The following is a 16,845-nucleotide window of genomic DNA, read 5'->3' as shown; positions in this document are numbered from 1 at the left end:
TAACTTTAATAAAATTAAATATTTATTTATCTCACGGGTCACTATCAATACAATATTTAATTTATTTTAATCGATGATTACACACTTTCTCTTTCTTAATTAAAATTTCAAATTTCTCTCAAATTTTCTTCCCACACTTTCTTACTTTCATTTTAATTTTTTTCTCTATTTATGTATCAACTCTGAAAAATAATTTATTTTTTAATTTTAATAAAATTAAAAATATTGTAATATCACGGGTCACTGTCAACATAATACTTATTTTATTTTAATCAATCATTATTTTTATTAGAGAGATAATATTCTTATTTTTAAAAAAAAATTCTTTTCTTCATTTCACGATTTTTTTAAAGATTATTTAATACAATTAAATTCATATGATTATGGTTCATTTTACAATTGTATTTAAATATATTTTATATCAGATCAAATAAATTTTTTATTTCACGGGTCATTATCAACAAAGTATCTATTTTATTTTAATCAATAATTACTATAAATTGAGAGATAATTTTTAATTTTAAATGTTAAAATTTCATTTTTTTATCTTCATCTTCCAGATTCTTTTTTTATATAATTAAATTTATATAATATTTTTCATTTGTAATTAAATCATTTATTAAAAATTTATATGTATCTAATTAATTTCATACAATATTAAATAAATTTACCCATGCGTCCGCACGGGTATCTTACTAGTGTGAATAATAATGATAGAGTGAGTTTTGAATAAAATCATACAAAAAGGAAAAAGAAATCATACAATATTTTTTTTTTCATTTTTGGTGCGGAAATACTCCCTTCTGCAAATTTAGCAGAAAACGAAAAAAAATCTTAGACATCCGTTCGAAACAAATCATGCGCACTCACGAGCAACTTGCCCCATCAAAAGCATGCACATTGAATTCGGCACAATACCCACGATTCAATCTAATCCGTCCATAAAATCATACCAATAAAATCATCAGTTGATAAGTTTGCACTGCACCGAAGCTAACTGTAGATGAAAACTACTGTAGTTACTGCATTACATCACAGAGAGATCGTTAACAGTTAACACATCACAACGCCACCATCACCATCACCAACACTTTTTTTTTTTTTCTTTTTCGAATGGCATCAACAACAACACATTCTGAAGCTTTCATAACTCAGTAAGTACTGTGAGGTTTTTGTAATGTGGATTAAGGATTCGGTATCTTCGTTCTTAGTTCTTAGTTCTTAGCTAGTAGTAGCAACTTTCTCTTCTCACAAGTTTGAATTCACGATTTTCCCTCTAAAAAACAACCAACCTCTGTAGAATTGAACCCGCCAACTGTTTGTGGAAATGCCAAACAGAAAACCCACCGTAGCGTACTCACCATCCTCACCGCGAAGATCACAGAGGCTCATTCTCCTCCACGAGAACAACAACCCCACCACTCCCAATCCTAAATCCCCAAAAAAACCTTCTATCCAATCAAGAACCCCCACCGTTAGGGCAACGAAACCAACCAAGCCAAAGGATAAAGTTCCCTCTCTTAAACGATCTGCTAGAGTTTCCAATCATAAAACTCGAAATGAGGAGAAAATCGATGTTCAACTGAGCGAATTTCGTTCGGGTGATTCGACAGTGAAGCGAGGAAAAAGGAAAGCACGTAGTGGTAATGAGGGAATTGAGGCTGAATTTGGTGCAAATGGGAATAGAATGCACTGTGTGGATGAAAGGGAGCAAGTTGAAGGTGGAGTGAAAGGGAAAAGAAAGCTAGGTGGCGGTGAAATTGCTGAAGGGTGGACTAAGGAACAAGAATTGGCTCTGCAAACAGCTTACTTTACTGCAAAACCTAGTCCCCATTTCTGGAAGAATGTTTCTAGACTGGTATGCTTTCTCTCATTATCTCTATGAAAGATTGCACTTTTAGCAGAAAAATTGATTTTAAGTAACAGAAAAATTAACTATCCATGTAAGAATATGAAAGCTGAATAATGTTTCCTAGGTTCAAACTAGTTAGTGTGTTTAGAAGGGTCCTGTCAGGAGAGTAAAAACTGGAATGATGTCTAAATCTCAGGGCGGATTAGTCTCCAATTGTGAGATTTAAAATTTCTGGATGATTCACCATTTGCTCAAACAAAAGAACTCAAAGATGATGTTGACTTTCGTTCGTCACTGCCTTTTCCTATGCCTTAGTTTTGATGTTGAAACGAATACATCGCTTGAAATGTCATTTGAAAACAGCGCAACGACTGCAATGCTGCACACAATGGTAAATAATGCATTGCAGCTTGCAGCAGGGCTTTACGACCACTGTATGCCATAGCTGCAGAACTATTGGATCTAATTACAATGTATTATCCATGTATTTTCTAGACGCTAGTCGTAACATAATGTATAATCCTGTAGAAGTTCCAGTATGAGTATAGTGCAGATAAGGACTGTAATTTTCTTGGCCAAACATGTATGGCTATTGGCTTGAAGTATTGGCTGCCATAATTTGGGGATGTAAACTATTTTTAGTATGGTGTTGTTGGAAATAGTTTTTTTGCTGTATATTTGCTAAATCTTTCACATCTCTCTAATATCTTCTTTAGAACTGTTTATCTATGATGTGATATTAGAAATTCCATGAACAAGTGATGGCGGTGAGCATTTGCATTATTCAGGCATCAAGCTTGCATGTAACCATTCACACATCTTAATTTAATAGCTTTTACTTGTGCCTTTACGATAACTGGTTCATGATTGTTATTTGTAACCATTACAAAGAAAAATGTAGAATTATAATTTTATAGTTAATTGATTGCCAGATAAGCGTACATGTGCTGAATTATTTTGGTAACTGAATTTGCTGTACAAAATCGGTTGCAGGTACCTGGGAAGTCTAAACAAGATTGTTTCGACAGGGTTCACCATGACTTCCAAACACCACCTCAATGTCCGCCTAGATCAAGGACAAAGACAATTAACTCTTCACCTCTTCATCAATTCTCACTATCTGCAAGTAAACTTCTCAAACCTACTGAAAAGAAGGTTGCTAAATCAAATATTCTCAAACCAAAAAACATTGTTACCCAGAAGTCTATTGAGAATCTGTTACAGCGCCATCTTAAAGTAGATCAAGTGCATAAAGGAGACATATTTTCTGCTCTTGAACCCAACATTGATTTTTCTATTAATGATTTTCAGCCTAGTCAAGCACTTTGTACTCCAAAGCAGCAAAAGGAAAATCAAGGGTTTTTACAAAATTTCACTGATCGATCATCATCATCGTCATCATTTTCAAATCACAAGAAGTGTCTTTCTATATTTAGTGGCTCATCAGGTGTTCAAGATCTTGCTAGTCCACCTGTGCTGAAGAAAGTAAAGAACAAGGTGCAGCATGAAAAATTCGTCAATCAATTAAGATTTAGGGAACTAAAGAGAAGAGCAGCATCCAAACGGACCAAAATTTCCATAGTTGGAGAAAGAAACAACAATCAGAAAAAGGATGTTAAAGCTGCAAAAGTTGCATTGATGTCTGAAGCTAGAGATGCTATCAACAAGTTTCAACAATCGCAGGTCAATATCATGGACAACACTTGTAGTTCTGATGAGGACAATGATGATGACGTTGGAGGTGAATGTGATAGTCAATAGGTTTTCTCGGGCTAGTTGACCGAAACTAACTAAAAAATTACATGTATAGTTGTTTCATATAAAGTTTTAGACACCGTATCTTAGTCAAAATCTAGTAGTTGTTTCATATAAAGTTTTAGACACAGTATCTTAGTCAAAATCTAGTTTTTCGAAAATCCCAAGTTTTGTAGCATTTACTTTTAGTTGATAAAAAAGAACAATGCACATTTTCCTTGCTCCAAGCTTCCACTGTAATATGGCAACCATAATTATCCTAGATGTAATACATTTAGATTAGGCTTTAAAGCAACAAAAATTGTGTTGTATCTGTCTAGCCTAAACTTTCTGATGAGGAGCTTGATGAGATCAATCAATTAGAGCAAAGTAAATCTCTACTTATACCTATACTGTTATTGTTGTGACTAGGAAAAATCTCCAATCTCTTTATGAACTGTAGTTCAACCGACTAACAGAGTAAACATGCATGACCCTCCTTAAGTTTAAGCAACAGAGTAAATCATAATTAGAAGAAAAAGTTTAAGCTTTTGGCTTCTAGCTACCTTTAGATTCGGACCTTAATTCCAGCATTTATAAGTGGTCCAATTGGAACTTCCAAGTTAAGCACATCATAGTCCAAAACACTTTTATTACCAACACAACAAAAATTAGTCATTACATAGATTGGTTAAAGTGAAATCTTGGAAGGCAGGTACTGATTTTTAATTTTCAAAGATCAATGAAACCAAACCATTAGCCTAATAAAAGTACCATGATTCCGGCTTAGTGAGAAGGATCAAGGTATTAGAAACATGTCTCAAGCGGTGATCTCGGCCGTGGCATCAAGATTTGGATGTCTCTAGGATCGAATGAGGCTGCAACAACCACATTTAATTGTGATTCTATGCAGTGCAATTTTTTTTTTTTTTATAAACAATGAAATAGAATTATCATTCAAAACACAAAACCAGAGTACAAGGGGTACTCGCCCGCTCGAAATACAAGCAATACACAGCTGTTACAAAAGCATAGAATCCAGCAGATTATGACACCAAAAATAAAAATTAAAAGGACCATTTGTCTTAGTTCCTATAAACAGCCTCTGCCATGAATATAACCTTAATTGCTCAAACACTTCTGCGCCCACCGCGTCCTCGTTCTTGAAAATTACCGCATTGCGCTTACACCAGATTGACCAACAACAAACCAATCACAAGAGCAACCTCTTTTTTACTGGAACTCTATCGCCAATGGACTCAGAAAAACAAAACAAATGAGCTGCTAAAGAATCAGAATGAAACAACTCTATACCAGTCCACATACAAACAAGCTTCCACACCTCAACAGCGAAAGGACACTGAATCAACAAATGCAGCAACGACTCTCCATTCCCATTGCATAGAACACACACATTTGATTCAGAATTTAACAAAATAACCCTTTTTAACAATTGATCCCTTGTAGCAATTCCGTCTTTGATACATCTCCATCCAAACACCTGAATTTTCGACGGAACTTGGGTTTTCCAAATTTGGTTAACCGCTAATAGCTCCAAAGGATTTAAAGACGGAATATAACCATTGCTCCTTAACACCGAGTAACCACCACTGACGGAATACGCCGCTTCCCCTTGAGGGAACCAAACGAAAGAATCCTTCGATTTGGGTCTGATATTGATAGTCCTCAAAATGTCAATCAATTCCTCTAACTGCTCCACAGCCGCGCCAACCAAATTTTCCGGTGACTCTAAAAGATCCCACACCCAACTAGAGTTCACCAAACTTCCCATTTCACTAACCAGAGCCTCTTTTCCCACAACCTATTCGAAGAGATAAGGAAAAGCTCTGCTTGTCCGCCAAGCCATCTAGTTCTCCAAAATAGCACCCTTGTTCCACTGCCAATCCTGCAAAAAATTGAATCCAGAAACCAATTCGCATTGGTTGACAAAACAGAACCCACAGACATAACATCTCGCCACCAAAGAGAAGATTTTTTGATGTTGGATAAACTCGCCCCCCTGAAAACGCATGACTCCAAAGCACCATATCTATGAACCAGCAACTTCCGCCATATTACGTCCTCCTCAACTAAAAATCGCCATTTCCATTTGCATAACAACGACTCATTTGCCTTCAACAAACACCTCACACCTAACCCACCCTCTTTTTTGCTCTTACAAATTTCATCCCAACCGACCCACGCTATTCCTGCCTTCTCCACCCCACCACCCCACAAAAACTCTCTCTGAATACGAATAAGTTCCTTCAGCACTCCCTTAGGAATTTTAAAGAAAGATAAGTAAAAAATGGGATTTAATTTAACACAGAGTTGATAAGAGTCACCCTTCCTCCCACCGATAAAAATTTGCTCTTCCACAAACACAGCCTAGATTTCATCTTCTTAATCACCGGCGCCCATACAGCCTTCGTTCTATGTTTTGCCCCCACCGGGATTCCTAGAAAGTTGAAAGGAACGTTGCCCCTAGAACAACACAAGGAAGAAGACGCTGCCTGTAGGAAATCTTCCTTCAAATTAACACCGTACAAATTACTTTTTCTTAGATTGACGTACAAACCCGACGCCAACTCAAAGCCTCTCAGTACAACTTTAATACTTCTAATATTACTCCACGAACCTTCCCCTATAACCACTGTGTCATCTGCAAACTGAAGAAGATGAAAACTTGTCTCTTCATTGAATTTAAAACCTTTAAAGTGCCCCAACGGAACAGCCTTATCCATCATTTTCGCTAGACCTTCCGCAACTAGAGTGAAAAGAAACGGAGATAACGGATCTCCCTGCCTAAGACCTTTACCCATTGGGAACTCCGAAGTAGCGCTACCATTTACTAGCACAGACATGGAACAGTTACAGATGCTGGCCTTAACCCAACCAATCCACTTCTCACCGAAGCCATTCCTCCTCATCACGTAGAAAAGAAAATCCCATGACACGTTATCGTAGGCCTTTGCAAAATCCACCTTAAGAATACAACACTCCTGTCCGGTTCGTGTTGCCAAATCAATAACCTCGTTCAGCACTAACACCCCATCCTGAATCTGCCTGCCTGGAACGAAAGCCGTCTGATATCCTGAAATAAGCTTCCCAATACATTTTTTCAGCCTGTTTGCCATTAGTTTGGCCAGAATCTTATACAAACTAGACACCAAACTAATAGGCCGGTAATCATGCAGCCACTGAGGATTATCACACTTAGGGATTAATGCAATAAAAGAAGCAGAAACCGCCTTTGGAAGGTTTGCCTTGCAATGGAACTCAGATACGAAATTAAGAACATCCTTCTCCCAGGTCCTGATGGCTTTAACTTCAATTTTTTGAGGCAGTGCAACTTAATTGTTCCTTAGAGGTAGAGTTTGTTTAGGCTACCTGCTACTATTTGTTGCTATCTATAGTTTGTTTAAGCACTGCTTTCTGTCACGAGTTCATGTGCTTTTGAGTTAGGGAATGCTGACAGTAATTGTTATGCTTATGATCATGAATTTTGTTTGAAATAAAGATTGCTTTTTTTTCCAATGTTGAAATGAGAATCATCTTATGTTAGGTAGTGCATTAAATAGTATTTGAAAAAGGATCATCTTATAATGGCAAAGCACTACTATTTCCTTGTGTTTATGTTGGTTACATTTTGAGGAACTAGCGAGATACCCGTGCCTTCGCATGGGTACCGGCGTCGTACTATCATTTGTTTTAGATAGTTTATTTTATATAGAAAATTAAATACGGTATTTAAATAAAAATTATATGCAAAAATAAATATGAAGACAGAAAGAAAGATTGATACATATATTGGTTCTCAATATATAATAAAAATAAAATAATTTTTTTTAAAAGAGATAATAAATCGGTGCCTATAATTCTCTCAATAGAATTGAAAAACTCTTTGATAGCTATATATATATATATATATATATATATATATATATATATATATATATATATATATATATATATATATATATATATATATATATATATATATATATATATATATATATATATATATATATATATATATATAAATCTCAATTTTTGGTAGTATAATATTTTGTGTATATTTTTTATTTTGTGTATACATATTTTAATTTGTAATATTTTATTATATTGTATCTTTATTTTTTTTATTTTGTTCGACCTTACAACAAATAAATATCAATAATATTTTATAAAACTAACTTTATAAATTTTATTTATATATATATATATATATATATATATATATATATATATATATATATAAATTAATAAGTTTAATTTCTTAATTTGACTTAACTAAGATATTCTTTAGTTCTATAAATTAATATAAAATATTATGTTATCTACATATTATAATATCTAGAATTTCGATAATTATTAAGATTTAATATAATTATCACTCAAACATACAATCAAAATATAATTATTAATAAGAAGTTAAAAATTTCAATAACTATTCTCTTTCCTTTTATAAATTATACTTTAAAAACAAATAATTATTTAATATAAATATCACTCAAACATAAACATACAATCAATGAATATAAATATCACTCAAACATAAACGTACAATCAATGAATGAGATTTATTTATTAATATTTGCACTTAAAATATAAAAAATTAAAGTTTATTCAAACATACAATCAATATAAAATCAATCAATGAATGAGATTTATTTATTAATATTTGCACTTAAAATATAAAGAATGAGATTTATTTATTAATATTTGCACTTAAAATATAAAAAATTAAAGGTTACTTTGCAATAATATAAACTAATTAGTTCACAAACAATTTTTATAACCACGTGCAAATAGACCATAATGCTTGGACTATTATTAATAAGTTAAAAATTGCAATAGTTATTTTCCTTTTAAATAAATATCAAAATTATAACTTTTATTAGGTAAATTATTATTTTAGGTAAACTATGCTTGATGTCATTGATGTTGCTAATTTTCTCCATAGCTCTCGCCATGTTTGAGTATTTTGTGCGAAGAAGATGATACGAATGTTGAACCATATGAAGGGTTATAAATTATTGGGATGGTTGAAAGATTAATGGGTACTAAAACGGTTTTCAATTGGGAATATAGAGGTTGAAACATTAGTGAGAAATAATTTCAATCCCTTTAATCCCGTAACTGCTTATTCACAGTAAAGGTTATTATTATTATTATTTATTTTTAATATAGGATCAATTCAGTAAACAACATATTAGGGTTTTTGTTAAAAATAGCTATCATGATGACACGTGGCTAGGGTCGCCATCATGACAACCTTCCATATATATATATATATATATATATATATATATATATATATATATATATATATATATATATATATATATATATATATATATATATATATATATATATATATATATATATATATATATATATATTATTAAGATTAAGATAAGATATTAAGATAAGATAAGGGTAGCCAATTGTTAATTGTTTTGGCAATAAATAATAAATAAAGCTATATAAATGGACCATGGAACTGAATGTTATTTAAACGGTGATTGTTGTTATACTTGGCACCTCCAGTTTTTCCATATTTGCATAAATATCTTTTTATTATGGCAAAATACTCTTTTTGGTCCCATATGTTAACCTCGGGGTTCATTTTGGTCCCTTAACTTCAAAAAATTTCATATTGGTCCCTTAACTCTTCAAAAGGTGTCATTTTAGTCCTTTTTGGCATATTAGCGACGGGTTTAGCGACCGATTTTTGAGTTTTTCCGTCGCTAATATGACAAAAAGGACTAAAATGACACCTTTTAAAGAGTTAAGGGACCAATTTAAAACTTTTTGAAGTTAAGGGATCAAAATGAACCCCGAGGTTAACTTACGGGACTAAAAAGAGTATTTTGCCTTTTATTATTTATCTCATCTCAAATAAATGATTGGTTAAAAAAAATCACTCTCAGAGAATTAGTAAAAAAAACTAAATATCTGCTCATTCGAACCTCAAAAACATGTTGAATACTAGTCTAGAAGACTTGTACAGATGTTAGGATATTGTGTACACCATGTTGAAACTGCAAGTAGGTGCAATCAGAAAATTGTTTCAAAAAAGTGTTGCTAACATTAAGCATCATTATAACACTCCATTTTATTCGAGATTACATAGTTTCGTATCAAGATTGTGTATACAACACATTGCAAATGAGTTGGAAAGGGTAAAAATTGTTGGTTCTGACAAAGTGGCGTGTGATTGTTTCATTAGGACAACAAATGAGTGATCTTGTGCGTGTGAAATTGCAGGTCTTCAAATACAATGTTATCTTATTCCATTAGAGTCCATTCATGAATTTTTGGAAGAAATTACACATTAAAAAACATAAAGTCACTAAACAAGATAATGTGACATAAATGGACTTAGAAGAAGAATGTGAAGAGTTGAAGAGATATTTTAGTACCTTGGATGTCATTAGTCAGAGCGCAATGAAAAATAAAGTTCAAGAACTAACATATCCACACAACTTTCACTTATCCACCACCGGTAAAGTACAAGTCAAAAAGAGAGTTAAGAAGAGTAAAATTGGACTACAGAGGGATATGCATCATTATCCTTCTTATTGGGGTATGCTGAGGCCTTGTAAGGAAGTCAGGCGACAAAGAGATCATTTAGTAAAACTCCATCAATCCAACCGTCTAACAAGTCTTAAACACATATTTGCTTGTTTCAGTTTCATCTTTTCTTACACAATTACATTGAAGATATTATAGATATCGAGTCTGATGGAAATTATGCTTTATGTGTTATTGGAGCTTTACTTGGATGGGGTGAAGATTCCAAGTCTTTGTTTCAAATGCATTTAGATGGTGAAGCTTATCTAAGAAATTGTTGTATTCTAAGGTTTTATATGACATAGTCTCTGAAGTTAAGAGTTCATTGCAAATATCTAGCTTTGATGTTCAAGATCATGAGAAATGGATGACGATTTCTGATATGGATTACAATATCGATTTTAGATATAATGTGATATTAGTCTCGTTGTCTAGTAACCTTAACATCAATTTATTTCCACTAGTGGTTTCTCCATCTATGTATGCGAGTATGCAAATGATGGCAGTTGGTTTTGTTAACAACAATCATTGAGTTCAAGTGAAGTTGAAACTCAATTCTCCATTGTCTCCCATCACCGACCGTTGGAGTCTGGAGATGAAACGGTAGTGAATGTGCAAAAGCACGTGAAACTATATATATATATATATATATATATATATATATATATATATATATATATATATATATATATATATATATATATATATGGGGACGACTCAGGTCAGGTGAGAACACTTGGTTATTATGAGAAATGAGAACAATGAATCACGACCATTAAATTTTGATTTTTTGATTTTAATGAACTGGATTAGTTTCTCTTTCTATGTTAATTTAAAATAAATATTAAGGATCTTAGAAAGAGAAATCAATCCAGTTCATTAAAATCAAAAAATTAAAATTTAATGGTCGTGATCCATTGTTCTCATTTCTCATAATAACCAAGTGTTCTCACCTGAGTCGTCCCCTATATATATATATATATATATATATATATATATATATATATATATATATATATATATATATATATATATATATATATCATACAATATAATAAAGTAAGATGAGTTCTTTGGCAAGTTTGTCAATTGTCATCTTCTTAGAAGTTTTATCATTTTAAAACTTGCTATTGATAGTAATATTATTATAATTAGTTGTAATTATTTAATTATTATTTAATTAATTATTTTACTAATTTCTAACAATTATTTATAATTATTTATTATTTATGATTTTTTATTCATTAATTGGCCTTGGAATCAAACAAAAATCTTTAATTTTTTTAAATTATTCATTAATTTTTTTAATATTCCTAACTACTACTTTTATTGTTTATTATTCATTATTCATTCACTAATAATGCATTTGATGTTTTTTTAATGTCTTTACAAAATACATTGAAATTGGATATAATAGAGAAAATGACTGTTTTGAAATTTTTGTATTTGATGTATTTAATGTATTTGATGTTTTTTTAATGTCTTTACAAAATACATTTAAAATGCAATCAATTGAAAAGTTATGGTACATTGGATTATTAAATGGCTGTTTTGAATGAACCAAAAGAACAACTTCCCATATTGTGTCATTTGCCTTTTAATTTTTCTATTTTCAATCTCAAACATATATATTCAAAGATGCCAAACAAAAATGCCACAACTTCTCTTCTTCCATTCCAAATGATCTATGCAAGTATCTTCTACATTTTTTCACGCAAGTAGCTTTCTCACAACCATGACCGTATTACACACTATTAACATCAATTTCATAGACTAAACTAAATTCACACCCAAACTACCAATTCAAATGTCAAATCCATGAGTCAAATACACAACCACAAATCAAAACCACATTCATGATAAGCGTAGAAGAGATATCCAAAACTAAAGTATACAACAACAACTCACTTGCAGCAGCCGTAATAGAAAAAAAGCAGATGCAAAAATCACAAAAGAATATACAGCAAACTCAAGTTTTTCGCCGCCAGCAGATTTCCAGATAACTCCCACGACGATGTCGCATCTACCGGCCTCCGACGCGCCACTGCATATATACGCTGCAACAACAACGTCGATCAGCCATGTAAACGCACAACGCATAACCGATCAACCTCCACGTCAACATTCGCATCTGACCCTAAAACGCAGCCTTCGCGCCCTCCTCCGCCACGTCTCCAGTCCACCGCTGTGCCATTACTAGTACCGGGCTCCTCCGACAAAGTCTTATCCGACCACCATCGAGAAAATAACTACCACTTTATTCTCCGTCACTATGTATCTACTCTTTGATTTTTCGTTGCCATGTTTTATTCTCATGTTATATGGATTTGCTTTTAAGTGAGAATAATAAAAAAAAATTGTTGGAAACATGGTGTTTGATTGAGAAAGAGTATTTTAAATAAGAAAACAAAATCTTTTCAAATTACTTAAACAAAACAAAATAATATCAATGTTTTTTAATATTAACTTTTTTATATAATTTATGTAATAAAAATTACATAATGGCCTTATTTCATTTTTATAATAATATTAATATTTTAGGATTAGTTTTTCCTTTTGAGTTTACTATTTCGACTTTACTATTTCAACAAGAATGATTAATTATTCATATTATCATTTAATTACTTTTAGAAATATCAAATAATATTTTGGTGAGTGTTAGATAAATCTTTGAATCGTGTATTAAAGCTAATAAATCTGTGAACTATTGTGATTTTTTTTTAATATTAACTATACTGTGGTCCAATGTATTGATATATTTAAATAATTTTATATTTTGAATCATTTAAAAACATTATATGTTTAAAATAAATATTAAATCATTATAAGCGAAAAAAATTATATTTTGAATAATGATAAGTGAAAAAAAATTTAAAAAATCATCTTAAAAATAATTATTAATTTTTTAAAGATTATTGACTTAGTTTTTAGAGTTCATATTTTAATTAATATTATTTTTATAATAAAATTTAATGTAGGTTTTTCAGCGGTTCATAATTAGTCAATTATTAATTTAAAAATGAAATATAAAATTCAATTTAAATTTTTCAAGTATGTTATTTTTAAAAAAGTATTTGTAAATAATTAACTTTTAATAAAAATACTATATTCTATTTAATTCTCAATTATATTATAACTATTAATGAGTTATTAATAATAAATAAATAAATATTTAATTGTGTAACTAAAAGAAAATACAATCTTTCCAAAAATAATTGAAAAATAATCTTTAGGTTGTTGTTGTAAAAGTAGAAGACGCGTTAACACATACATTTATTATAGGAAATTCATATTTTTATGTAGGGGCGGAGCAAAGGCCCAGCTAGCCCAGACAGGCGCCCGGGCTCAACCCCTATTTTCTTTGTACTCCTCTCAATTTAATAGTTGAATTTAGACAAAATTAGTAAAAATAGGGTGTGAAAATTACCACGGATGAATAATCAATGGTGTAAACATAACTCTAAAAAATTTGTCTCCAATGGGAATTGAACCCAAGAACACATGAATACAAATCAACCACTAAACCAATTCCTTTTATTTGAAATAATTTGCTCCTAAAATTTTATACTATATACATTTCGTTAATATGTTAAAAAACCTTAATGTTATACTATAAAACGTTAATGTTTAAAAAGTATTATAAAATATTATAATATGTTAAAAAATTTATAAAACGTTAATATAATATATTAATTTGTAAAACTTTAATATTTACACAATTTTAAACGTTAATATTTATAAAATGTTAAAACGTTAATAAATTTTTTATAAAACGCTAATATTTATAAAATGTTATAAATTATAATATTAACTATATTAACTACGTTAATATTTACGTTTTAACTACTTTTTAACATTTTAACTATTTTATATAATATGTGTAAAATGTTAGTTTATGATATATTAACAGTTTATAATATTAAAAGTATATATATTAGAATGTTAATGTACAGTATATTAAATAAAATTAATATTATAAAAAAATATAAGAAAACATTAATGTACAGTATTATAAAAAAATACTTTATATATTAGCAAACGTTAATATTATAAAAAAAAATATAATAAAATTAATATTACAAAAAAACGTTAATTATAAAATTATTGTAAAATATTATAATGTACATTAACTAGCAATATATACTTAAGAATATATAATGTACATTAACTATAATATATATATATATATATATATATATATATATATATATATATATATATATATATATATATATATATATATATATATATATATATATATATATATATATATATATATATATATATATATATATATATTATATTGTTTGTTTTATATTGATCAGTATTATTCTACTATATTAACATATATGCCCAGTATATTAAATAAAATGTTTTATATATGCCCAGTATATTATATATGTTTTATATTAACATATATGCCCAGAATATTAAATAAAATTAGTATATGTCCAGTATATTAAAAAATGTTAAAACGTTAATGTATACTATAATGTTAATGTTAACGTTAGTGTAATTTAATAAATATTAAAAAACAATAATGTATACTATATAAATAATAACGTTAATATATGTTAGTTTATATTAATAAAAATCATTTATTTTTAACGAAAAGGGTAATATAACTTGAATAAAAAGCATTCACCCTTATTTTTATATATCGGTTATGCCAACTCAAAATTCGCCCTAATGGCAGGGGGTGAATAGGTATTAACCCTTATTTTTATATATCGATTATGCCAACTCAAAATACTCAATTATTTTAAATCTTTTTCGGTACAACTATTTATAATGGTTCAATAATACAATCAAATTTTGTTTTACAATAAGATTATGTGATTATTGTTAAATAGTTAAATTATTTATTTCATATGTACTACTAATAATTTATCCACTTATTTTTATGTTATTATAGTTTCATTTGTAATCTTTAAAAATAATTATAAAGTAGCTTTTTTAGTATAAAAAATTTTAAAGAGTCAACATAATTGGTTTTGTATTGATATTGTCCTAAGCTTGTGATGATTATATGTATATGTTTTTTCGGATTGATATTGGACCGACACTTTTGAATGTTAAATTATGTTATGAAGCTTGGGTTAATGATAATTTATGTGAAGATATATTAATTTATGTTTATAATTTATTATTGTTATGTTAATAATATAAAGAATAATATACTTAAAAAAAACTTTAAAAATTTTAAAAATCCTGCTACCAATCAGATTTTTAAAAAATCTACATATACCCGAATTTTAATATATCTGGTACCTAATGTGTGTACCGGATTTCTTAAATATCATGTACATTTCTTTACCGGACTTTTTAAATATGTAAAATATATTGCCCAAAATAATTGGTCTAAAATAGATTTTTCTAAAAATACGGTAAAAATACGTAATTTTGGTACTGAGATTTTAGTCAATCTGATAAATCTTCATGAATTTCCAAAAAAACTTGGGATATTACACATAATTTTAAAATTCAAATAAAAATTCAGGAAACAAGGATTTTGTAAAAATTTGATATTCTGATCCAAATATCTAGAAAAACACAATTTTTCAAAATCTAAAAAAATTGATTTTATTTGTTTTAAGAATTTTTTTAGAATTGTACTCAATGGAGGGTTCCAGGTATAAGAACAAGGGTACCTCGTGAAATAGTTTGATTGCTTGTGCAATTTCTTTGTGATGGGAGTTAAATGTCCTTCAAAATGAAATTTGTGCATATGATAAGTTTTAATTTTATTTTATAGAAATAGCATCTCTAGTATGTACTAATTTTGATGATGGAGAAAGCCATTGATCCGTTTCTTGTACGCTTTCTTTCCCCAACCATCTAGGGTCTGATGGCGGCTCCCCACCTTCATGGTGGTTTTTTTTTTCCACCTTCATGGTTGTCTCCTCCACTCCTCTATGGAGAGTACTACTCCCTCTCACCGGTTAACCCCTTTCATCGACCTCCCTCTTTCACTACCCTGAATCACCGCCAAACCCCTATTCCTTCTAAAGCGGCCGCCATCGGAGCCACCACCAACGACTGCTTTCACACCCTCAAAGTTGTCAATCGATGGTTCATCTCCAAAACTCTTTCTGCTGACCCCGACGCCCTCAGAGGCACTATCGACTGCTCCCACAACTTCGATGGTATTGACCGCTCGACCAACTCCTAAGCCACCATGGTTTACCTACGATTTACGATTTCTTCCTCCTTTCAATTTATCTAATTTTAGTTTTGTGTTTTTTGTCTTGTGTTGTTGTCTTTTGGGTTCTATGTATGCACTCTTTGTGTTTGACAATATGACTTGTAAGTGTTTTGCTTTTTGGAGTATCTTCAAGGTGTTTGTTGTTTTGCTCCAAAGAAGTTTGGATGTTGATAATGGATTTTGGAGTAAAAATCTCAGTGTGATTTTTATTAAGTTCCTCTCTTCTTTCCAACAAAGGCTTCTTTTAGAGATGATGGGTTTTTTCAAGTTAATCGAATTGGACGTGATATAGCTAAAGAAATGATCCGTAACTGGATATATTCAAAGATTGTGGTTCTCAAACTCATTTATCTATTTTGGAAGTGTGTTGCTTGGTTGCTTGAATTAAAGGCTTAGATGGATATTACTCTTTTGGATTATAACTTCTCAAAGTTTATTGTTATCCAATCTTTAGGAGACTTAATTATTAGTGTTG

The 16,845-nt window shown here is 30.1% G+C and overlaps 1 protein-coding gene across 1 annotated transcript; it reads left to right on the top strand.

Annotated features, from left to right (window-relative positions):
• The first annotated feature begins 796 nt into the window (after positions 1-796).
• On the top strand, positions 797-3,936 carry LOC131646595 (uncharacterized). The gene is made up of 2 exons (XM_058916599.1): positions 797-1,858; positions 2,846-3,936. Exons 1-2 carry the CDS (start codon positions 1,328-1,330, stop codon positions 3,611-3,613), a joined length of 1,299 nt encoding a protein of 432 aa, XP_058772582.1. The 5' UTR covers positions 797-1,327; the 3' UTR covers positions 3,614-3,936.
• Positions 3,937-16,845: the final 12,909 nt, after the last annotated feature.

Source organism: Vicia villosa, linkage group LG2, assembly GCF_029867415.1.
Source record: "Vicia villosa cultivar HV-30 ecotype Madison, WI linkage group LG2, Vvil1.0, whole genome shotgun sequence".
In the NCBI taxonomy this organism is placed as follows: Eukaryota; Viridiplantae; Streptophyta; class Magnoliopsida; order Fabales; family Fabaceae; genus Vicia; species Vicia villosa.
The sequence above is the reverse complement of the archived record's forward strand: the minus strand, read 5'-3'. Positions and strand labels throughout refer to the sequence as shown.

Excerpts from the sequence above, each read along its gene's own strand:
- LOC131646595 (XM_058916599.1), top strand. The coding sequence starts at position 1,328 with ATGCCAAACAGAAAACCCACCGTAGCGTACTCACCATCCTCACCGCGA. Across the intron at positions 1,859-2,845 it reads GGAAGAATGTTTCTAGACTG|GTACCTGGGAAGTCTAAACA; the intron begins GTATGCTTTCTC and ends AATCGGTTGCAG.